Genomic DNA, 25,871 nt, shown 5'->3' on the forward strand with positions numbered 1-25,871 from the left:
CAACAAAATGTGCGAAATTACTGCCATGATCGTTGAACTAAGTCTATAATCAAGTCTATAATCAGTAATTTCAAAACAGGCAAGATTATTCACTAGTCACCAGCACTCGGTTTTGAGAAATCTTGATTGTGATTGAAGTAACAACCTTGACAAAATTCCTTCGTTGATGGCTTCGGATCAATATCTAACACGGTTATGGACAATCCATCCAAGAGTACCTGACGTTATCCCTGAATCCGAAGGTGTAAGAAGAAATCATGTGTCAATCCTGACAAACATGACAATGATGACAATCGTGTCAGCAAAAAGTGCACATCACTATCCCTGAATCTGAAGGTGTAAGAAGAAATCATGTGTCAATCCTGAAAAACATGACAATCATGACAATCGTGTCAACAAAAGTGCACATCACTATCCAATGTCATGCTATCATTCCTTCTCATCAGTCCTTGGTATCCACTAGGTAGCCTAAAATCACAAGGATCCACACAAAAGAAAACGTGTTCCCCCCTGTAACACAAGGGTCGCGGAATAAGTATCAAAAGATACAACACACCCCACATCTCATGCCCAAAACTGCAGGTCCGGTCATCTGCAAGTCTGGCCATCATGTCAACCTCATCTTCCACCTGAAGAAATTCAGCCTCAAATTCTGCCCATGTAATCGGCTACACTACCCCGCTCCACTCTGCACTCACACAACTTTGACAAGAGACTATGCTTGTGATGTGCCCCCGAGAGAGAGTGACAAAACAAGCAATTGGCAAGATGACACACTTGAAAGAAAGATGACACTTTAGTAGAACACACTTGAAAGAAAGAGACACAGTGTGCAGAGAGACAATGAAGAATAAGAACATTTGCATTCATTCACTAAAACTGATTGATCCCTTGGCAGTCCCAAGATTGCTTATTTATACACATGGTCCAACCACGGTGAGTAGGTGCACTACTTGGCCATAATGTGCCCGCCACTGAACATGGAGTGTGATTCCAGTGCAACCTACCATGATTGCCAATATTAGGGATGTGCCACCCACTTGTTTATGGTGTGCAAGTGGTGGTCCTCCAAGGATAACCACGAAGAGGTTGGTGGTAGGTAGGTACTTCCATCAATGATTCACCAACTGGCATGCCACATGTCATGACGGTTGGACGGCTAGCACTTGTGAGTTGGATGGCCGGCACTTGTCACAATGGTTGGACGACCGCTAGACACCGGACAATTTTAGAAGCTATAGGTTGCCACCACTAATTGATTCACCATCCCGGTGAATGCAATCAAGAAGGTGTTGTGGAGGAGAGAGGAGAGGCCACCGCATGGAGATGAGTGTGTTGTTATAGAAAAAAAAAAACAGGCCATGAAATAAGAAAAAGAAATCTATATATAATAATGGTATTTATAAGGATGATGAAGATTGTCCCAAAAAAAAAACTAATTACTACCGAAATGAGATGCAAGTGACTATACTAGTGCCTTGTAGAAGTAGGGGCACACCGGAACCGGAATGCTGAGTAGAGGAGAATCCTTGGGAGGTGGTGCTGTGTAAGAGGCCTCCCAAGCACATCCAACCAAGAACTCCTAAACACAGTCCAACACAAGATTAGAGAAAACCAAATAAAAGGGGTGCAGGCAAGCTCACCACCCAACCATAGGATCAGTACTTTGATCCATCCCCGAGCCAGGAGCTAAGGTCCCACTCCACAAATACATGCCAATCAATACTAGCGTCCCATACCACCAATGCCTACCCATAGGGACCCTCGCAAGACTATTTGTGATCTGCCATGTCCATGGCAAGAGTAGAAACTCTGGTCCAAGCACAGACCCATCAGAAGTGACTCCCAAATAAAAACCCAAGTTATCACTTATATAGTGATAACAACCGCTATAAATAGCTAGCTTGCTATAGATAGCCAGTAGCCTAGTTTATTAATTCTAAACCTTAGCCCATTGTATTTACCTTCCATCTCCTAATCCTAGGCCCCCCTAACCCTATTGGATTAGGCTTGCTAATGCAAGGATTAGCTCTAGGTACATAACATACTTCCCCTTCTCACACGTTTCCACTCTTGGAAACAAAATCTATCTAAGAAAGGAAACCATGGAACCTATGCTATATACTAGCAATTGTCTCCCAAGTCGATTCCTCCTCCGCTCTATCTTTCCACTTAATTTTATACTCGGGGATCAACTTATTCCTAAGTTGTCTACCCCTGAAATCAATCACAGCTTTTGGTTCATGTGGAACATAGTACAAGTCCTTAGCCTCCACTAACATGAAAAACTAGTTTCACCTTCTGAGGCAGTTCTAGTCTACAGGCTACCTCTTTGATTTTTAATTATCCGAAGGGGGTAACTTCCCAACCTTCCCTGTTTGTAATGTCTCTGAACTCTTGGGTATTCACAAATACACCAACATTCCCTCAGATAACTCCCTCGGGCGAATGCTCCCTATCACCATAGCACTGTGCTCTATCTTGAGAACTCCTGATAGAATCTCTAGCTATGGCTATATATCTGCCAAGAAATCCTACCCACATCATTTTGAATACCCTATGGAGATCTAGGTAGGTATATGTACATCAACATAAATAGATTGCAACCAATGGCCGCATGCTTAGCACTACTATGGGCAAACTCAACCATCGAGATGTACCTCTCCCTAACTGATGGTCTATTGGAGACGTATGCACGAAGCATGTCCTCCAAAACCTAATTCACCCTCTCTGTCTGCCCGTCGGACTAAGGATGATCAAAGGAACTCAAACTCAGCTTGGTCTCCACTATGTCACAAGGTAAAGCATATAACTTGAAAAGCTACTCAACAAAGTGCTGTGCCAATTCAGGAGTTGTTACCATCTTTCTTGTGGGTAAAAATGGTGCCATCTTTGTCAATCTGTCTACCACCACCCAAATGGCATCATGCCCTCTGCGAGTCATTGGAGCTAATGGGAGGAGCAAGGCAAGAATGGCAATGATTTTGTCTGGATTTGGGGCAAGGCCCTCTGCAGAGATGATGTGCCCAAGGAGGGTGCCTTGTACCACCAGAAAGTGGTGTTTGAAAGGGTTGATACATAGGTGAGATGACCGACACTCGTCGAAGATTTGGGCCAATTTCTCACTGAAGGCTTCTAAACAGGAGGAGAGATGGGTGCCAATAAAGTTGGAGAAATCATCCACAAAAGCTCGAAGGAAAGTGAGAAGAAATTCTTTAAAGATGTTGGTGACAATACTTTGAAATGTTGCGGGGGCATGGCACAATCCAAGTGGCACCCCCCACTGGGCAAATGTTGTCTTGGCATGATCATTTGGATGAATGGCAACTTGGTTGTAACCACTGAACCCATCCATGAAGCTGTACAAGGCATGACCATCGATATCCTCAAGAACCCTATCCAAGAATGGAATAGGAAAGCCATCTTTTACAGTCACTTTGTTAAGAGAGCAGAAATCAACACATACCCGTATGTGTTGGACTTCTTCTTGGGTGTGATGACCATGGGGTCAGCCAGTCGGAGTGCTTGATTGGCGAAATGGTGTTGGCAGCCTCCATCTTTTCCAGCTGCAGCTTCACTTCTTCAGCATACTTGGGATTCAACTTGTATGCACGCCCACGAACAGGACGTGCACCATCTTGTAGGGGAATGGTGTGCACACCTATGTCTGCTGGCACACCTTTGATCTTTGTATGTCCCGGCAAAGACATCTTTGTAGGATTGGAAGAAGGCAGAGGCCTGTGCAAGCAAGGTAGGGGCCAGTAAGATGTGCGTGGCTCGTCTGCTATGCCAAGGTTGAATTCTTTCACCGACCTTGAGAGGGCAGAGGGTGAGGAAGCTCACCTCTGTGGGCAGCCTGATGGAGCATGGTAGGGTCATGTGCTGGGCGTTGGTGGTCGATCTTGAAGTTTCCATTGCTGCCAGGTGGGAGGGAGCTCTTCAAGAGGAATGGGGGCTCACCTCTGTGAGCAGCCTGATGGAGCATGGTAGGGTCATGTGCTGGGTGTTGGTGGTCGATCTTGAAGTTTCCATTGCTGCCAGGTGGGAGGGAGCTCTTCAAGAGGAATGGGGGGGTGATTGTTGGTGGCAGGTTTGGTTGGACGGAGTGGCACCTTGGCCGATGGTCCTCCCTAGTGAGGTGGAGGTGACCCTGGGAGGCTTCTCCACGCCTTTGATCACTGATGGGTTCTCTCAATCCTACCTCGATTTTTTCGATCTCCAAACTGAAAGGGGGTAGTGGGGTGATTTCCACCATGTGGCACGCCAGGGTGTCTGCTGCTTGGAGCTAGTCCAGCAATTGGGCATCTCTTGTGTGTAAGGCATGATGCCTTCTCGGCAATGTGGGAGTGATTGTGCCACCACACACTCCTTGATCCATTCCTCCTCCTAGCTTCGACTCACGTGGCCCATTAGCCTCAGGGATCCACAATATGTCTGATCCCCAATCATGCAGCACACCCACACGACGGCGCAGCCAATTAACAGGGAGTAGGCTCCTTGAACCTCTAGAAGGCGGATGACCATAATGTCAAGAACAATTGGGCACCATCCATCTTCATTGGTACTCCCTCTACTAGGCCCAAGGGAGTGACCTCATGTTGATCAGCCATCCGTACACAAAAGTTGGCAGGCCGGGTAAGCTAAAGGCCAACTATGTGCAGGATGAACTCAGCATGAAGTTGATGCCAGACCTGCCGTCTATGATTGAATCGTAAAGTGACGTGCCATTGATGTGGACTCTCCGGCAGGGGCTCCGGTAGTCGGCGGGAGTGGCAGCGGATGGGCCTATCCCTATGCAAGTGGCAATGTCTCATGCCCCTAATCGCCCACCATCACTAAGAGGAGCTGGTGGACTCTGTCCTTCCCATTGAGTGAGGAGTGCTGCAAGTTGGTGGCAGACCTCGGCGCTGCAATGAAGTAGATCATGAAGGGGCACATCCAGCCGGCAGCCTTGAAGAAGGGAGTGGATTGAGGGTGTTTATAGCTCTAGGACAGGTGACGATGCTGATGGTGAGCCAGGATGTATAGAAGTCTCTTGTGGTGGTGTAGTCAGAAGATCCTTGTATGCTTGTAGGAATGCATGGTCCACAATGAGGACTCTAGACATACTGTCCATGTGAGGTATCTTGGTTGTAGAAGCTACGTGCAGACATAGGTGAGCCCATGGATAGGTCATTTATTGTGACAACATGAATACAATATACAATTGGCTACTAGTAGCCTAGTGTACCATGCTAGGATAAGGTATATTGAGGTTCATAATCATTTTGTGAGGGAGAATGTGCTAACAGGTGATGTAGATTTGGTTTATGTCAGCATAGAGGATCAAGTAGTAGATATCTTCATGAAGGCATTGAGTACAAAGAAGCTTGACAAGTTTAGAAGCTTACTTGGAGTGCAAGGTATGGTGTTGAGCTCAAAGAACAGCGTTGAGATATCGAGCTCAACTAGCACAAATACGGATGACACACCCGGTCTATAAAAACTCTTTAACCTGGGGTCTATGAAAACTTCTTCAACTTCTTTCCAGTCTCATTCTCAACCAACTTGTGCCATCATTTAAACTTTCCAAAAGCGTATGCCTTATCCCAATGAAAATACACCGACATTTTCCTGCTAAATTCATCAATCAATAACAAAAAGTAGGAAGAACCACCCAATATAGATCATATTGCAAAGGTCAACATGTATAAGTTCTAGAGAAGACTTGCTATTATTGTTGCTCTCTTGTGAAAAGGGCGGTTGTTTAAGTCAAGAGCTTATCTTAGCCTTGCCGAATCAAGTGCTGTTGGGTCTTGCCTACAGGTACACTAAAAATCGGTGGGACTTGAACCTACAATCCCTTGATTAGAAATCATTGTTTTTATCATTGTACCTATTATCCTTCATGATGTAGTGTATCTACAGTATAGTGCATCTTTTCAGTCTATAACAATTTCTCACTTCATAGTGTTTTTTTTTTCTTATCTTACTCACCGAGGACAGTGAGCACTCTAGTGGTGGGCGATCTATAGCCACCAAGGGCGCCCACACTGGACTGTTCTAGCCAGACCATCCTAGGGTGTCACACTGGATCACCGCCACACCGCCAAAGGGGAGTGGACCACCTAGAAACGGGAAGCGCACCACCAGCGGATACATGGGAGGTACATGCACCGGCATTGAAGGCACTGCATTGTCATTCCGATGGCATCTACCAGAGATGGGAAATGCCACCAACACCACTGACTCCACCACGTCTTTCAGGAATCATTTAAATGGCCCTCAGCTCATCTTAGAGGACATGCTTCATCCTTCATACTACATCCCTGTCCGTAACTGTACAGAGGTTGGTTGCCCGCAGTAGGCGCATGTGAAAGCACAAGGTGTGTGAGTTATCCCACATGAGGGGATTGTAATGCCTATGGGCTTTTTGTATAAAAGGGGTTTCCCCTACTCTTGAAGGCAATCAATATAATCCATTCGTTTGTTCATTTTCTCTGGTTTTGGGCATTCAAATCAGCTACAGATAGTGCTGTTTTCTGGCGATCCTGCTGGGGAAGGGGCATTCCATCTTCCCCCCTTCCCCGATCTCCTACCTAGGGTTAGGGTTTTGTTGTTCTAGCTGCTTGTTTCTAGGCTAGGGCGTCTATGTCTAGCATTTTGCTGCTGCTCAAGGGTTTCGTAATCAGCATGGAGAGATTTCTGCAGACGTTTTTGTTGCTGCTCTAGGGTTTCGTTACCAGTGAGGAGGGGCTTCTACAGGTTGCAGATACTCGTGATGTGGTGCTTCTTCAGCTATGGCTGTGCTTCTTCAACTGCCCCGCGGCTGACCCTTGTCCTCTTCCAGCCGCCTCCCCCCTCCTGCACTTCTCACTCCTCTCCCTCTGTCACCGTCGACTTCATCTCGGTACCTCCCTGCCCTGGTCACAGCTGCATTTCACAGGCCATCTGCCACTTCTTGCCTCCTTTCACACAAGAGGGCGGGCCTAACTATTACTCGCCACGGCAATCTCAATCACTCGCCCCTTCACACACTGCAGCCTCCAAAGCCTTCGCACATGCGGCCAACTCCACGCCCTCACCAGCACTGGTGGTGGCCAGGCCAAGCTGCACGGTCACTGCCAGCAGGCTTCAGCCTCCATCACGGGCCCCACCCTCGCCTCACCAACCGCCTGGTCTGCGCCTTATTCTCTGCTCTTGCTTGGGTCCATGGTGGAGAAGCGTGCATGGAGGCCATTCTGTGCAAAGATGATGGCATGGTTTCTACCCAAGAAAGGTGCAGCAACCGCAGCCAGAGTAGCAACAGCAGCAGGCACATAGTGACTCCCTTGGCTCATCTCACTTGCCCCTTTAACTCCACAGCGACCCCCAATTGGTCAGGCCGATAGCTGCACTGGAGAATGGATTAGCTGCATCTGGTGCAGAGGGCAGTTGGTAACCACGATTACTCAAGCATGACTCCACCTTCTCATATATTTGTGGTTGATAATGCTTATCTTTTGTATTAGATTTGTGGTAGTTTGGTGGTCATACACATGAATGGGAGCTATGCACTTCTTTTTTATGCTTGTTCACCGGGACGGTGAACTCTTAACACCCGGCGCACCTGTACAGAGGTAGGTTGCCCGCAGTGAAAGCACGAGGTATGTGAGTTATCCCACATGAGGGGATTGTAATGCCTATGGGATTTTTGTATAAAAGGGGTTTTCCCTACTCTTGAAGGCACTCAATATAATCCATTCGTTTGTTCATTTTCTCTGGTTTTGGGCATTCAAATCAGCTACATTAACCATCCCATCTGGTTCATTGAGTCTATCCATTGAGTGTTGTAGTCACTTGTCTATTGCAGCCTATGTGTCGTCCTACTCACTGTACATGTAATAGTGTCTTGGAGTAATGCAGGTGTTGTTTACAGTATTCTTGTCATTCTTGTCACTGTGCTATGCTCTATTCTAATCTGTCTATTCATGTGTGCTCTATGCCGTAAGCATTGAGGACTCAGGATATACTATCCAGAGGAGTACCACCACTTTAGTGTGCCAGGAAACCAACCAAGCTACAATTCCGGTGCAACCTTCCATGATTGCCAATATTAGGGACGCACCACCCACTTGCCAATGGTGTGAAAGTGGTGGTCCTCCAATGTAAGAGATAGACCTAGTAATTGCTGTAGAGCGCATGTAGCCCACGAAGAGGTTGGTGGTAGGTAGGTACTTCCATCAATGATTCACCAGCTAGCTAGGGTGCCACTTGTTATGATGGCTGGACGGCTGGTAGTTGTCAACTTGAGGACTGGTACTTGTCAACTGGACGGCTGGCACTTGTCAGTTGGACATTGGTCGGCTGGACAGCGGGGAAAGAAAAGGTTGGACAGAATAGCTATAAGTTGCCTAGTATTGTGCTTGGGGGTGACGATTGGTGCCTGTTTGTGGAGAACCAACACGCTAGCTAGTGGTGGGATTGAGAGTCACGTTCAAGTACGAGAGCACCTGTGTGCGCGTGGTCTCGGAATGACAGCATTTGCATTCTCTTTCTCACGTATATCGGGGGTGTGACTGTGACCGCGTGGGCTACGACATTTTTCTACACCGAGCTTATTGTTTGGGTAACATGTCTTCATTTCATTCTATGCATGGAAAGTCTGGTATGAAAGCCCGTGAAATTTGTAAAATAAAATACTCCAATAATATACTTTTAGTATCGAGGGGGGTTTCGGCCTCAATGGTGGTGTCATTGTGAACACATTTACTTTCAGCATTGTCTTATCTTGTGTTGTTTCCAATTCACTAAGGGTTGATGTGTTGTCTATTTGGGAGATGGTGCCCAAGAAGCATTCACACCTAGCTAGGTGCATTAGTGTGGTATTAGAGCACATTTGTTTCCCTCTCCTCAGTGGGGAAACGATCTCTTGGGCTTTGACACAGTGTGTGGATAGCACACCATTTGCCATGGACAGCCAAGTGAAGAGTGGAGAAATGCCTAATTCTCATGGGCAATGAAGTGGTACACATGCATCCAATGCTTTGCATAACAAATATGTACCTTCAACCCATGATATGGAACATGCAAATGTGGGACAGCATTCTCGTGGCAAAGAGAAGATGTATGAGGATGACCCTAATGTGTTAAAGGCTGAGATTGAACATGTAAAGAGGCAGTTGTATGCCGAGGAAGAGAAGCTGAAAATGTTGCATGAGAACCCGCAGGTTCACAAGCTCATAGAATCCACAAAGGCCTCATGAGTCTATGATTGCTCGCACTTTTGACTCCATGGCCAAGGAGTTGGATGTAAAACCCAAGGAGCTAGCCCTCACATATCTCATTAACAATGGGGATGTGGCGGGAGTTAATTCAGGTGAACTTGCTTCAAGAAGCCCCCACGTGTGGAGCTAGGTGGTACAAATTCATGCAGGTTAAATCTTTTGTGCATAAAGATAGGCTTTGATGACTTCACATCAAGCCTCTACTCCACATGGTTCTGGAAAGGAGAAGGATGCATATGGCAGGGAAAGTCGTCATCATGATGATAACACACATGTATGCTTCTCATGTTGGCATGCAAGCCAAAAGACCTTGCCTTGGGAATTGACACAAGATGGGCTTCGTCAAGGGTTGAAAGTTATGCATCATGCTGGGACGTAGCTCCGAGGTACACATGATGGGACAATCTCCACCGGGGCTCCCTATACCTAAAGCTCAATTGGCGGGAGATGTTGAAAACCATGACCTTGGTTTTACCAAGGTTAACAGTGAGATCTCGCTCTGTACTAAAAACCTGTAGAGAATCTAGGTGTCTCTGAAGCCCCTCTGCTGAATCTGATGAGCACAATGTCATCTACATAGAGTAGGAGGAGGGGAATGAGTATGCCTGCAAGTGGAGCGAATGGCCCACCTAATCTGCAAGAGAGAGAGAGAGAGAGAAAGAAAGAAAGAAAGTTATATTAATGTCTACGGAAGACCCCAAGGGCCTATGAGACCGAAAGTAATACAATGGTACCATGGAGCCATGGAAAATTGAAAGAAAAAGTAAAATGAAAACATCTGACAGTACATGTGATCAATAGATAATCCCGTATAGTGTGAGATATGTTGTGATCAGCTAATGACAATACCCACCTCGACCAGAACTGATCTGATAGTGGAGTGAATGTCCGGCCTGTGTGATGGGAGCGTGTCATGTCGACGGAGAACCTCATCAATCCGTCTCTGTGTAGTGGAGGGTCCTGATGCTTTGGATCAGGGACGTCTGGCTGGCAGAATGGATTGAGCTCTCTCACTAAGAACTCCTCTGAGGCGTGGAGCTGCAACGTGGGTACGGGTGGTGGGCTCTGATGTTGTAGTAGAGGAACTGTTGTGGGCAGTGGATTCCGATGTGGATGTGTGTACCACAAAGAAATCTGTGATGGCTCTCTATGAGGTGTCCTGTCGGAGACGAGGTTGTCTCTCAGCATGTTGCCTCAACACTACATCCCTGTGTCGTCTAAGCTCCATCAAGTACATGCCCAAGCACCTCTGATCCTTAAACTATATCACCCATGTGAGTGGTCCGAATCCCTCTTGGAAGAGGCAGCAGAATCTCCCCATATCTCATAGTAAGCTGGGCAACTGAACATATATTGGGCCTCATCCTCTATTGCTCATGTGATGCATACTGTGCATGTCCTCTCCTCATGTGGGATATCGTCAGCTTTGCCAATCTCTACTCTGAGGGAGGATACCCTGAGCTGGCCAATCGTGATACGCATAGCATGTGACGTGTGTATCTGTATGTATCCCGGGTTCTCAAAGAATCCATCCTCCAAGAGTCTCAAGAAGTGATCTCTATAGTACTCACACTTCTTACCAATCTCTAACGGAGACACCCTACAAGAAATGATCTCTGCTACTCTTTTAGGGTTTCGAATTGCTGTTTTCTGCTGATTTAGGATTTCGAATTGCTCTCTTACTGCTGTTATAAGGTTTCGAAGTGGGCTGCTGTTTTAGGGTTTCGAACTGCTGTTTTAGGGTTTTGTACAGCTATATTCTGCTGTTTTAGGCTTTCAATACAAAGAGAGAGAGAGAGAGAGGAAGAGACAGGAGAAAGTGGGAGAGATGTCGACTCTGAGAGAGAGAGAGAGAGAGAGAGAGAGGTTGCCAGCCGTGGCGAATCTTGGTTTCCTGTACATGTTTTAGGGTTTCGTCTGCAACAGAGCTGCTGTTTTAGGGTTTCGTCTGCAACAGAGCTGCTGATTTAGGGTTTCGTCTGTAAAACAAAACTGCTGTTTTAGGGTTTCGTCTGCAACATAGCTGCTGTTTTAGGTTTTTGTCTGCAACAAAGATGTTATTTTAGGGTTTCAATCAAAAATTTTGCTGCTGTTTTAGGGTTTACAGGTGCTGTTTTAGGGTTTTTCCTGCAGCAAAACAGCTTTTTTAGGGTTTCGAACAGAGGTTTTGTTGCTGTCTGGGGTTTCGCCTACAGCAAAAGCTATTGTTTTAGGGTTTCGCCTATAGCAAAGCTACTGTTTTAGGGTTTTCCTTGCAGCAGAGAGAGAGAGAGAGAGAGAGAGAGAGAGAGAGAAATGAAATGAAATGATATGATATATTAACGTCTTCAGAAGGCCAAAATGACCTATGAGACCAAAAAGGTTATAACAATTGGTCGATCTGATACAATGTCTATGTAAGAAAAGCTAAAAACAACTAAACAACTAACTGAAACTGAAACAACTATGAGGAAAAGTACGGTACTAGGAGCTCCTAATGGATAACATCTGGGAGGAAAACTCCAGCAACAAAGGTAAGCATCATACACATCACTATCCAAAGATGTCTCTCATCGGTCGATGGCGGATATCCTCAATGTCCTCCATGGTGAGTACTCTGACTGGACGTCTCCCATGCCGTGCTAGTATGGTCCTGATCCTCTGTTGTAGTCTCCGCCGATGTCGAGATGGGCCTCTCATCTTGGGGCGCCTGGACCGCCCCAGCTCTATAGCCCGATCAATCATGGTGCGGCTATACTCTGGGGCTATCTGCAATGCCTGCTGGCCTGACTGCTCAATCTCTGGTCGAAAGAAGTCTGTAATCTACCTCTGTAGGTGTCTCTCCCTCCCTCTCAAGAGACCCTCTCTATGTCTACGAAGCTCCAGCAAGTATAATCCGAGGCATCTCTGATCCTGGTATCTCATGACTCTAGAAAGTGGTCCGAAACCCTCTCTAAACAGGCAGTGAAAACGGCCTCGTATCTCATAATATACTGGACAGTGACACATGTAATGTAACTCTGTCTCTGGCTCCATCTGGCATAGCTGACAAATCCTGGCCTCAGCTGGTACTCCTGTGAATCTGCCAGTCTCAATCTCTAGCTGGTGTGAGGATGTGCGCATCTAACCAATAGCACACCGTACCCCATGAGAAAGATGAGTATCCATGTAGCTGGGTCTAATCACAAACCCATCCTCCGTGAGCTAGAGAAGATGATCTCTATAGAAAGCCATCTTCGTACCAAGCTCGTGTGTCGGCTGTATGCATGTCCTCCTAGTGTCCAGCTGAATCAAGTCCTGCCTGATAAGTCTGGTAATCTCTGCCCGTGTGAGAGAGAGGGAGGGTGCATCCAGGGAGTACTGAAATGGAGGTAGCCTGTCCATACTAAAGCCATGCAGCTGGAACCCAGCTGTCATCTGTGCATACCAACATGATCCGTCTCCCTATGATGCCAACTGTCGTGAAGACTCCAGGGCTAAGCGACCATATCTGTCTCTAGGGAGAGCCCAAGTGCTATGTATAAAGGAGACTGATCGAGTGAGTGCCTCTACTACCAATGGGGGGGGCAGCCATCTCTGCACGGATAATATCATGTGGTACGGAGGCCTTGGCCCTAATCATCCGGGAAATCATAGAAACCAAGGGCCTCTCCATATGTCTCCATCCATCAGTGCTACCAGCTCGGCTGTGGTGAGAGAGAGAGAGAGAGAGAGAGAGAGAGAGAGAGAGAGAGAGAGAGAGAGAGAAATGAAATGAAATGAAATGTTATATTAACGTCTTCAAAAGGCCATAATGACCTATGAGACCAAAAGTTACATCATGGTGGATCTGATACAATGTCTAGATAAAAAAACCCAGAAAATGAAAAATAAAGATGATACTACTGGCACCTAGAAAATGAAACTGGAACTGGAAGGTAAACAGAAACCCTTATAGGGTGTGAATATAGTGAGGGGGGGGTACGCTATGGAGGTGAGTGGAATATAGTGAGGGGATACAATATCATGTGGGACGGAGGGGTACACTATGGAGGTGCCTCCATCTCATAATATGTGCTGCATCGGACGCTGGCGGATCTCCTCAATATCCTCTGTGGTCAGCACCCTGACTGGGTGTCCCGCATGCCTCGCAAGAATAATTCGAATCCGCCCGCTGCAACCTCCGTCTATGCTGGGATGCCCTCCTCCGTAGTCGTGGGCGTCTGGACCACCCAAGCTCAATCGCACGATCAATCAGTGTACCTCTGGTGTGGGCGGTATCCATGTCCTGCTGTTGCTGTGGTCCATCTGGCGCAGTGATGGCTGGACTAAAGAAGTTTGTAATGTGCCTCTGAGTGTGGCTCTCTGTGCGCCTAAGCAGGCTATCTCTATGTCTCCGCAGCTCAAGCAAGAACAATCCCAAACACCTCTGGTCCTGGTACCCCATGACTTTGGAAAGTGGTCCAAAACCCTCTCTGAATAAACAGTGGAAACGACCACGTATCTCATAGTATGCAGTACAATGGCATATATAATGCAGCTCTGTCTCTGGCTCCCCATGGCATACTCGGCATATCCTGGCCTCAGCTGGTATACCTCTATATCGGCCAATCTCAATCTCAAGCTGGTGTGAGGATGTGCGAATCTGACCAATAGCACATCGTACTGCATGAGACAAGTGTACATCCATGTAATTGGGTCTGATCACAAAACCATCTGCTGTGAGCTGAAGAAAATGCTCTGTAGAGAGCCATCTTCGTGCCCAGCTCCTCAGTCGGCTGTATCCATGTCCTCCTAATGTCCACAGCTGAACTAAATCCTGACGGATGAGTCTGGTAATCTCTGTCCGTGTGAGAGTGAGAGAGGGTGCCTCCAGAGAATACTGGAAGGGAGGCAATCTGTCCATGCTAAAACCATGTGCCTGGAACCAAGATGTCATCTGTCCATACCAACAAGCCGTGTCTCCCTGTAAAGCTAACTGTCGGGAGGACTCCAAGGCGAGGCGTGCATATCTGTCTCAGGGGAGATCCCACATGCCATGTATGTAGGAGACTGATCTCATAAGAGCCTCAATCACCAGAGGGGCAGCCGCCAGCTCTGCTCGAATAATCTCATGAGGTACCACGGCCTTGGCTCTAATAATCCTAGCAATCATAGATACCAAAGGCCTCTCCATACCTCTCCACCCGCCTGCGCTGTGATGGCCCACTGAAGGTCCCCATATCTGCACTCCATAAAGCATAGCTGATGTCACTAGAGTGTCAAAAAGCCAAAGTTTCGTTCGAGGTTCCTGAAACTGAACCTGCGAACACATCCTCTCCAAACCACCCAGGGCTGCATGTGCTCTAGTCAATCTAGTCTCTGCTGCTCTCCTCATCAAAAACACTGGCCCACTGAATACTACCCCAAGATATGTATATGCATCTGTATACTCCACAATCTCGTGCCCATATGTAAATGTGGAAGCTGATCGCCTAACCCACTGTGGCGTGGTGTTAAACACCATAACCTTGGTTTTGCCAAGGTTGACAGACAATCCACTATCATGTGCAAACTCATGTAAAGCATCCAAATGATGTTGCATACCCTCAGGGGAGTCAGAGATCAACACAATATCATCAGCATATAACAATAGTGGGATCCATGTACCTGCTAGCTGGGCTCCTCTGTCCCCCAATCTCTCAATGTAGTCAGAAGCCTCATCCACATACATACCAAACAATGAAGGAGATAACGGGCAACCTTGCTTCACTCCTATAGTGGAGTGAACCAAAGTAGAGACCCCCTCTGGGGTGCGTACCTATCCTGCAACTGATCTATATAAAGCCATAATCCCCCATATGAGCTCTATGGGTACCCCCATCTCCTGTAATCGCCTCATCAATCTGGCTCTAGGCACTGTATTAAATGCTTTGCGGAAGTCCACAAAGCTACAATAAATCCGTCGCCCATGCGACCTGCCCTCCTCAATAATGGCCCGCAGAGTCAAGATGTGGTCAAGAGTAGAGAAACCTCTCCTGAACCCTACCTGTCCCTCTGCTCGAATGCCCTCTCTCTCTGCCCATCTACTCAACTGCTGCTCAAGAATGGATGTATTCAATCGTGCTAGTGTGTGACCAATCATAATAGTGCGATAATTCCCTGGCTCCATAAGGTCCCCTGACTTGAAGATAGGCACGATGGTGGACCTACTCCAAGTCTCAGGTAAGCCTTCGCACATAGCACGATTGAACATCACTGCTAGAAGCTCTGCCAGCATGTCTCTCGCATGAATAAAGTGCTCAGCGACCAATCCATCATGATCATATGCTCTCTCAGTCTTCATCCTATCAATGGCCTTCCTTACCATCTCTACGGTAAAGAAAGTACATGTCTGTGGGCATGGTGCTGGCGGGTCAGGAAAAGGTGTCTGTCCAGGAACTGTATATAGAGATGCTGCATAACTACCCCAGACCTCTGTAGAAGTGATGGCCAAAGCAGGGGAGGACTCATGAAACAGACGCCAAGCCTCCCTCGAATCCTGGCTCAAGAACAGCTGGTATAATTCCTGCTCTAGCTGAGCAAGGAAGGCCCTCTTCTTCCTTCGCACAAGGCGTCGGAACGCAATACGTGACTGTCGGTGAGTAGTGACTCCCAAAGCAACCTCCCGCTGCAGTCGGGCTCTGGTCTCTCTGCACTCTTCATCATACCAGCTGTTCTGGGACATACATCCAGAACGCTGTCTCTGTCCAGGCTGAGTATGTGGATATGCCTCTCTCGCTACATCCTGTAAAGTCTCTGTTAGTATATGGGTCAACTCCTCCAAAGGTCTCCCTGGCTCCTCTGTGTACAGACGTCTATAAATCCCATCTGTGTAGACAGCATCAATCTCTGAGGTAAAAGTATATCGAGTGTGATCTGCCCCTCGTGTCCTCTGAGCTGTGGTAAAGTGAAAAGAGATAGTCAATGTCAACAATGCATGATCCACTACTACCCCAATGGGCCGAGATCCAACTATGAAGTCCTCAATGCATGAAACAAAGCTCGGCATAGCCATAACATAATCCACTGTGCTAGCACCATGTCTATGTGGAAAGCAAGTAAATCCAGCTGCTGACGGAAACCTTTGCAAGCCATTAAGTATGGCCAACCCATGTGCAGTCCCCATATCTACCAAATATCTCCCATACTCTGTGCACTCCACATCCTGTGAGCGTCTGTCTAATCCCATATCCAGAGTGTCCAGCTCTCTCAGCATCTCCTCCGAGGTATCATAAAAGGTTGTCTAGCGGTTGCCCGTCCGGGCATTAAAGTCCCCTAACAGGATGATGTCTCCATCCCTAGAGAACTCCCATATGTCATCATCTAGCACAGAGAAAGGAGACTGCCCTCTAGGTGCTGCATATGTCGATGTACTAGGAGCAAAATAGCATATGGCAATATATAGGAATCTACCTGTGTCGGCCCTCAGTCTCACCCACATATATCTGGCCTGATCATCTCTCCGAACGATGTGTAGAAGCAGTTGCAGCTCCTCCCTGAAAAGAACTGCCACCCCCCCCTATCCTCTACTACTGTGTACCGATCTCGTCCCTACTCTGCAAGCTGTCTCCCATCTGTATCCTGTCACCTGTGGCATCATCTGACCAGGGGCCTGGTGAGTCTCCGAGTAGAAGACTATATCTCTATCTCTAAAGCTGTCCTCAAAGGCACCTACATCAAGTCTGAGGGATCCATTGCAGTTCCAGGTTGCCAGCTTTAATTTGGTCCCATAGGTCTCGCACCGTCGTGTAGAGCGTCGCTCCACGATGACCACCCTCCCTTCTCTATAAAATGCTATCTTTCCCTTTTCTCTTGCCGCCCTAATCTCTGGCATGACTTCCTTCATATGTGCAAGCTGTGAAAGAGTAAGATCATCACCAAGAAAAATGCCTGTATTCTTTAAAGTGGGTCGTCTCTTCAAGAACTCCTTCTTCGCCTCAATAGAGGGGAAGCGAAGTATGAGAGCTCTTTCCTTTGATGTTTCCCCGTTGCTTCCGTTTTTTTTGCCCACTCTCCAGGCTTTTGCGTGTGCCAGACTGTCAATCCCCATCAACACCATAAGCTCTTTCACCTCCTCTTCAACTTTATCCCCGTCTTTAAGGCCGGTAATCCTCACATGCAAAGCACGTGTACGTCTTCGTTGTTCCTCTTCCAAAGTCATGTTAATGATTGTAGGTGTAGGGGTTGTTATCTCCTTACCTTTACCCTTCTTGGCGACCTCTATCCACTTCTCCGCTTCATCCATCTTCTTTTGAGTCTTGGTGATGACTTCCACCCATGAGGAAGTCTTTGCTTCGTGTTACTTGTCGTTTTCCTTAATTGCCCGTACTTGTTCCTTGATAACCTTGAGCTCTTCTATCATGGATGGCTGAATTTCACCTTCTTCAAGTCCACCATTTGCCTTGGCCTCTGCAAGCTCCCTCTGAAGAGCTGAAATTACGCCTTTGAGCGTGTTGACTTCCCCGTCCTCCTTCACCTCTTTCCACCGCTTACCCTCATTGAATACCATTTGGAGAAAGTTGGCTTTCTCCTTCCACCATCCCTCCATCTCTGCCTTCCATTCCTTCATCTCCTTTTCCACATTTGTTATCCTCTTGTTTGTGACCATAAAGGTCGCCTTCGTCGGGTTGCGCAAGGGGGAAGCCATGGAAGAAGCGAGAGAGAGAGAGTTATGTTGCTGCCTTGGGGGCCTGAGCAAGGGTGGGTGGGGAAAACGCAGCGCACAGCCTAACGGATAGATAGGCTGGCCAGCATATTGCCAGGGGCGCACAGCCTAACGGATAGATAGGTTGGCCAGCGGCGAACAGCCGAACAGGGCAGCAGGCGGGACGGGGTGATAGCAAGTTCGAACAGAGAGGGGGCGGCGAGCAGGGCGAACAGCAGGCGGCGGAAGCGAGCAGGGCGAACAGCAGGCGGAAGCGAGCAGCAAGGCGGCGAAAGCGAGCAGGGCGAACAGCAGGCGGCGGAAGAGAGAGAGAGAGAGAGAGAGAGAGAGAGAGAGAGAGAGAGAGAGAGACTGGGTTTTCTTTGCTTTTGTACATGGATTTGGATGACCCGGCTGTTGCTGTTGGTGGCATGGCTGCCAATAGCCTTAACATGGATCTTATTGAGGAGATGATCGAGAAAGATGTGGGTTATGCTTCAGATGCCTCGGAGCAACAAAAACGTCAAAGGCTTGATGTTGATGCAAGCTACACTCCGGTGAATGTTGGAGAGAATGCAGAGGAAAGTTCTCAGGTACCTTCTCCGGAGTTTGCACGTTTGCTGCAGATCACTGGTGAGCTTCTGCAAGAATATGTGAAGGCAAATAGCATGCAAATGGCTGCAGTAGATAATGGTGGTGTGGCTGATGTATGCATGGAGACTCCTTTGTTGCTACAACAGCTAGTAGATTTTCATGATCGTGCTGCTATCTTCTTCTTTACTGGGCGTATTCCGTTGTTGCCTCGTCTTAGAGCATGGTTGGGCCACTTGGTGTCGCGTGAGGCACTTGAGGAGATTTATGATGGTCCGAGAGGCTTTTATGAAATACTTTTTCGCACTTCGGAAGCCCGTAGGTCAGTCTTGGAGCAGGTGCCACTCTTTTTGGATGGGCAATTGGTTCATGTGGTTCCGTGGAAGCCTATGTGGCAGAGTACCAAGATATGTTGCGCCAGGCTTGCCCAGTTTGGGTTGAAGTGAAACAATTCCCACCAATGTTTTGGCGTGTTTTACCAGGTCTCATGCGAGGTATCGGTGATGTCTTTATGGTGCCTCGAATGACATCTAGAAACCGAAACCATCTATGCATGTTGTGGGATACTGGGAGAGCTAGGCCGACACATTTGCGTGTCAATATGGCTGGGCTGCAACCTTTAATGTATGAATTGAGGTGGGATACATTTGCTAGCCACTGTTTCAAATGTGGTGAGATGGGCCACTTTGTCTCCGAATGTCCTAAGAAAGAACAAGTTGTTGCTACCAAGGATATCGTTGATGGGCAGTTGCATGTGGAAGATGAGCATGATGCTCCTTTACATGATGCCCAACACATGGATGTACATGTGGATGTTCAGAATGAGGTTGAGCAGCCATGGGTGGAAGTACGTGGTAAAAAGACACGATTTGTTGCCCGCGAGGGGATTTCTCAGATGCTGTTTGACGGGGGCCTTTGCGTACTCATCAGGGGCCCTTACATACATATGCTCGTTGCCCTTTGGGTTCAGGTGCCCAGCAACAACAGACCAGGATTGAGAGGCCGGGAGGCCAACTTTCTCAGGGTACAGGGGCTCTTGGGGTGGATAGAGTAGAACGCTATCCTATTAGAAGTCGCCTAACAAAAGAAGTACAACAACAATTGCCTCTTGTGTTTGGTTCGAAGGGTGAGGTCATCTCGCCATGGGATGGTCATTACCCTTCGGCACGTGCTCGGGAACTCCAAAGGCAGTATGAGATCACAAATACCATGTCTAAAAATGCAATGCTTCAAAAGGTTCGTGATTTGGCAGATTGTCCTGGGCCTAGTACACGGCCTTGTTGATTCCTTTTCTGGGAAGGCTTATGAAAATTGTACAATGGAATGTAAAGGGTATTTCTTCGCGCCAAAAGCAGTTTAGGCTTTGGCGTACAACTTTTTGTCATGGTTGGGATGTTTTGTGTGCAGTTGAACATAAGCAGCATAAGTTGGCTGGCAAAGCCTATGTATATAAGGGGTTTCATGTTTTCTACAGCGGACATCCTACTTCGCAAACATCCAGCTTCGCAGTCAGGTGTTATGTTTGCTGTTCGTTCGGAGTTTCAGCCTTGTCTTGTGATTCAAGATGTTCATGGAAGATTTCTAGTGATACAGATTGTTTGGGATGATACGCCTTTATGGTTGTTAGGGGTGTATGCTCCAAATAATACTCGTGCACGCCGTTTGCTGTGGAATGACTTGTGTGCTCTTTCAATCTCTCATCCTGGCTTTGTGATGGGAGACTTTAATATGTGTGTCTCCAGGGAGCAAGCCACGTCGCCTCATTCTGTAATGGATGGCCCGGAGAGAATGGCGTGGGAAGCTTTTGCAGCAAGGTCGCTAAAACAAGACGTGTGGTCTTGGTTGCATCCAGATGAAAGGGGTTACACTTATGCCTCACAACAGTTTTGGGGCACTTATGCTAGATTGGATAGGATGTATATTTTACATCAAGATCTCTTTTTGCCAGAGGTTCTTACTATGATGGTTGATCAGCAACAGGTTTTCTCGGATGTATATTTTACATCAAGATCTCTTTTGGCCAGAGGTTCTTACTATGATGGTTGATCAGCATCAACAGGTTTTCTCGGATCATTGGCCGCTTGTGTTTGAAATGGTCTATCATCCTGTGGATGCATATAAAGGCTTTTTGGGACGCTTGCCTTTGCGCTTAAATCACACTTTTTTGGATCATGAAGTTTTTGATGTTTATATGCGTCAGTTGATACGACATTTCTCCACAAGAGTGTCCATGGCTGATTATCATGCTTGGCCAGTGTTCCTTACCAACACTCGGAAATTAGCGCGGCATTATGGTCTTGCTAATGCCTCTATACAAAAACAGCATGTGGCTCTTCTTGAGTCGCTTTTAAAGGGCTTGCAGGCGTTCATGTTTACTGACTCTATGGATGCTGAAGTTGTGGATGCCATAGAATGGCTGAAAAAGGAGCTATCTAGGGTGCAGGAAGCACAATATGTTCGCTTTAAACTACTTGCACGTCTTGATGCTTAGTGGGATACTAACTGTCAATCTCATCGCTTCTATGATAAGTTGTATCAAAAACATTTGCATCAATAACATATGCGTGAGAATATTGTTAGGCTGATGGATGCCCAAGGCAACCTTGTTACTCAACCTTCTGAGGTTATTCAGCATTGCATCAGGTTTTATGAAGATTTGCTTGCCCCTCGAGAGGATGTCTCGCCGGCTGTCCTGGCTGCAAGGGAGTCATTGTTTGCTGAAGTACGATATCACGTTGACCCTGATGTGGCGGTTCAACTTGATGCCCCTGTTACTCAAGGGGAAGTGGAAGCTGTTGTCTCCAAACTTCCCATGGGAAAGAGCCCTAGTTGGGATGGTTTGACAAATGAGTTTTTCCGAAAATATGCTGATCAGCTTGCAGAGCCTTTGACGCTTATTTGTCAAAGGGTTTGGGATGAGGGATATATGCCTGCCGATTGGAAGTTGGGCATACTTCGTTTGTTGTCCAAAGTCCCTTCGCCTACTTCTTTGGCTCAATGGCGCCCGATCTCACTTATGGGTATTATGTAAAAAATCTTTACAAATATTTTTTCCAATCACTTGCAGAAGGTGCTTCCTACTCTTATTCATCCATATCAATATGGATTTGTGCATGGCAGGAATATTTTGCATAATATTCTTAATGTTCAAATTGGAGTGGATTATGCCAAGGCAAAGAGGCAAGAGATTGTGATGGTGCAGCTGGATCTTGAAAAAGCTTTTGATCATGTCAGCTGGTCTTTCCTTTCTCAGTTAATGACAGCCATGGGCTTTGGTCCCAAAATGGCTAATTTGGTGCATTTACTTGGCTCTGGCTTATCACGCGGATTATACTCAATGGAGGACTTTCGGATGGTATTTCTCTCACCCGTTCTCTCCGGCAGGGCTGTCCTCTTAGCCCTCTTTTCTTTGCCATTGCCACTCATCCTATGTTATCTCGCCTAGATTCTATGGCATCGCATGGTGAAGTGGTTGGTTTGCATCTCCCTCATGGCAAGCAATTGGTTGCTCAAGCCCTTGCGGATGACACTTTTATGTTTCTTAGGGCCGAAAAGCCAATATAGATCGAGCAATGGAAGCTTGGAATAATTTTGCATTGGTTTCTGGGCTGAAAATAAATTCAACAAAATCAGCCCTCATTGTATGCACGGAATTTGATCTTGAGGCATTAGGGTGGCAAGGCCGTGTGGTGCATACAGGAGACATTGTTCGTTATCTTGGGTATCCGGTGGGTGTGGATGTGAACCCCCAAGCGCTTCTTGGTTGGATTTCTGCTCGGATCTCGGATAAATTTGTGTATTGGAACGCTCAAGAGTGGCCTATGCACGTGAGGGTTAAGGTAGCTCAGGTTATTATGCTTAGCATGATTTCCTATTTTTTGCCTTTGCTACCTTGGACACACAAATCTCTTCTCCGTTTGGTTGCTCCCATTCGGTTTATGGTGTGGAAGAGAAAAGGAAATATTATGGGTCAAACATGGATAGCTTGGAATCACATTACGACGCCCAAAAGAATGGGTGGAGCTGCTTTACTGGATGTCCGCTTGCATATGGTGGCACGTAGGTGGGCGCTTTTTCAGGATGTGTGTTTGCAGGAGCAGCCTTGGGTATTCATGGCTCGTGACTTGATTGAGTTGGAGGGATTGTCACATGGACGGACATGTGTGCAGGCTTCATGGTGGGACATTGTGAATGCGGCTCATCCTGTCCGTATTCGCTCATCTCACTTTTGTCCTCAAGTCATTACTTCGGACAATCACCTTGTGATATTCCATTTCCTTAGATGGACAGGACTTTGGCATATTTGGACTACTCGGAATGGGTTCATCTTTTATTCCTTGTCTGGAATAGAGGCTTTCTTATTAGTGTACAGGTTTGCATAGTCATGATCCTTTAGAGGATCTTTTGTGGGGGTTTTTTGGGGGGCATAGGTTCTGTGTGAGCCATGTGGCTGATGTACATTTTTACATATAATATAAAACACCATTTCACGAAAAAAAAAAAAAAAGAGATGTCGACTCTCAGAGAAGATTTCATTAACAAAACAGTGGCTACTTTGGGTCCTGACATTGACAAAGGCGAGACAGAGGATGAACTTCATGAGCTAGGCCTTTCTAAGAGGCCTAGATGTTCTGGCGATGACAATGAAGATGAGGCTATGGTTGTGGCAGCAAGCCTGGAGACAGATATGCCCTTGTTGGGTGATGGGTCGAACAATGTTTGTAATGATGCATAGGTGGATTGGGATCTCTTGTTGGATTTCACGAATTCCCTTCTTCAGGAATATGTGGAACATAATGAATCAAAGGGAGTGGATATCCCTAAAGAGGATGTTTTGGAAGTGTCGATGGACACGCCCCATGTTTTGCAGGTCGTAGCAGCCTTCCATGAGAAGGTTGCAATTTCTTTTTCATAGGGCGCTTGTATATGATCGGTCAATGGTTGACTTCCCTTTTGCAATTAGATGTGGTAGATGAAATTTTTGATCGACCCAAGGGTTTTTTTGAAATTATGTTTAAAACACCTGAAGCTTGGCAATTGGTGCTTCAGAAAGTCCCTTTGTTTTTTGAGGGCCGGTTGGTGCATGCCGTGCCATGGAGACCCTTGGCCGAGTTTCAAGAAATTCTTAAGCAGGAATGTCCCATTTGGGCGGAGGTGGAGAATTGCCCTGCTATGTATTGGCCTCTACTGCATGATGCAATGCAATCTTTGGGAAAAGTCTTGGTTCTGCCCCGTTCTAGGTCCAACAATCGGAATAGATTATGTATGTTATGGAATACCACTCATCCCCGTCCTCCATGGTTGCGCCTTAAATCACGAGGAATGAGGTGTATGCATTTCAAGCTCCGTTGGGAAGCTTTTGTGGGACACTGTTTTCAATGTCGTCAATTGGGGCATTTCATGGTTGAGTGCAAGCTCAATGACAAAGATCAGGGGGTGCCTGTTGAGGTGAAGTCTCAGGTGGGCGAGGATACTTCTTACATGGTTGTGGAGCACACAAGCAATACTTCTGATGTACACCACGTTGAGGATAGAGGAAAGTAAGTAGTTCAAGAGGAGGCTCCTTGGAAAGATGTGGTTAGTCGTAAAGGCAAAAAGATGGATCAGTCATCCGGCCAAGGGGAAATCCAGAATTTGCATAATCCTCCTATTACTTATGGTCGCCGGGCTACTTCACGGAGTGGTGCTCATTCTCGGGACCGTCAGCCTTCTGTCTAGGGACGTGGATCTCTTCCTATGCAATATAATTTGCGCCCTTGATCTACGAGGGCTAATGAGCCTTCTTCTTCTTTTCTGGCTTTTGATAGACAAGGCCGTGCTGTCACCCCTTGGGATAGAAGGTATACGAGTGAAAGAGGTAAACAATAGAATCAGCCCTCTTCATCAGGTCAACCATCTTTTGGGGTTTTGCAAAATGCTTTTGCAGTTTTGGGTGACTATATGGGTTATGTATGTGCAGCACGAATTGCTAATGAAAGGTTGGGTAGGCCGCAGCCTTGCTCTCATCAACTTTGTTTCTCGTCTTTATGAAGCTGGTTCATTGGAACATTGTTGTCTAATCAATGGGATGTTCTCTGTGCGGTTGAGCACAAACAACATAGTCAGGCGGGTCGTGGCTTTATACATAGAGGCTTGCATGTTTTCTTCAATGGACCTTCCACCCAGTCAGGGGTGATGATGATTGTCCATGATCGTTTTCAGCCTTTTGTTGTGTATCAAGATATACATGGTAGATTTATGGTTGTGGAGATCACTTATGAAGAACAACTTCTTTGGTTGGTTGCTGTTTATGCTCCCCATACAGTAGGGGCTCGTTGTTCTCTTTGGCAGGATCTGCAACAATGTTTGAGGTTAGGAAAACCAGGTTTTCTCATGGGGGATTTTAATATCTGCTCTTATGCTGATCAAGCTAATTTGCCTCACTCTATAATGGATAATCCGGAAAGGCGGGTTTGAGACTCTTTTATTTCTCTAGTCCTTAAACATGACATTTGATCCTGGTTGCATCCTTATGATTCTGGCTTTACTTTTCAGTCTCGCCAGTATCTGCACAAAACGTAAGAATGGGGTTGGGACATTGCAATTGCTAAGTTTTGACCACTATGATTGACGCAGAACTGGTCAGCATGGGAAGCATTAGTATTTAGACACTTTAGTCTTATGCTTATATGGTTGGTGGATGGCAGTCGAAGGATGCCATATCAGAGTTTTGTAGTCAAAGGATGCCCTTGTTTGACTACATTGTCAAGAAGGGACTCTAGATTCAGCTCAGGTCTTCTGAATGGGTCCCTAATGGGCTCCCCACTTGGGAGATCTATGGCAACTCTAGGTCCATGCCAATACACATCCGACTGTGTAAGCAGAAGCATCTATGTGGACATGAAAATTTATAATACGATATCCCAGTTGGGTGATCACAAAATGGATGCAGAGACCAAAGCCTTTTTAAATGTGTGGGTGGTCGTTAAAATGGATGTAGAGACCAAAGCCTTTTTGAGCTTGTGAAGAGACTCCTCACACTCATCTGTCCATTTGAACACCACTAAGAATCGATAAAGGGATCAAGCAATGTCGGCATATGTAAATATAAAGCGCCTATAATATGCAACATGCCCCATGAATCGATTGACATCTTTGGGGTTCAACAGTCGAGTTATCCCCAAAAAGCTTTCATGAGTTATTGGGGAGATGGCCCCCAAAAAGGGCACTAAATTGATGGTCTAGATGGTTGGTTCAAAGCTTTAGTTTTGCCCATTTGTTTTACATACTCTCTTGAGTGTCTTTTTTTGCCCTTTTTGGGGGAAAATGGATTCACATACTCAGCAGATCTATTTTATGCTCACAGTTAGCTAGGCTGTCCCAAGCCAAAGTATTACATAGCACCAAAGGACCTTTTTCTTGGAATGCTTCTT

At 46.6% G+C, this 25,871-nt stretch overlaps 2 protein-coding genes across 8 annotated transcripts in view; both read left to right on the top strand.

Annotated features, from left to right (window-relative positions):
- LOC147604821 (uncharacterized) overlaps positions 1–25,871 on the top strand; it is a 141,601-nt gene that overhangs the window by 95,800 nt on the left and 19,930 nt on the right. The window lies entirely within an intron of this gene.
- Positions 19,349–21,182, top strand: LOC147604825 (uncharacterized). Its single transcript, XM_086794883.1, has 2 exons — positions 19,349–20,439; positions 20,519–21,182. The coding sequence occupies exons 1-2, from the start codon at positions 19,843–19,845 to the stop codon at positions 20,948–20,950; spliced, it is 1,029 nt and encodes a 342-aa protein (XP_086651009.1). The 5' UTR covers positions 19,349–19,842; the 3' UTR covers positions 20,951–21,182.

This window comes from Cibotium barometz, chromosome 61 (assembly GCF_041138505.1).
Source record: "Cibotium barometz isolate CiBa-2024 chromosome 61, ASM4113850v1, whole genome shotgun sequence".
Taxonomy (NCBI): Eukaryota; Viridiplantae; Streptophyta; class Polypodiopsida; order Cyatheales; family Cibotiaceae; genus Cibotium; species Cibotium barometz.

What these genes read in the sequence shown, in the direction of transcription:
- LOC147604825 (XM_086794883.1), top strand. Translation starts at nt 19,843, where the DNA reads ATGGTTGGGATGTTTTGTGTGCAGTTGAACATAAGCAGCATAAGTTGG. An exon ending in TGATGGTTGATCAGCAACAG is followed by an intron (nt 20,440 to 20,518) that starts GTTTTCTCGGAT and finishes CAGCATCAACAG; the next exon opens with GTTTTCTCGGATCATTGGCC.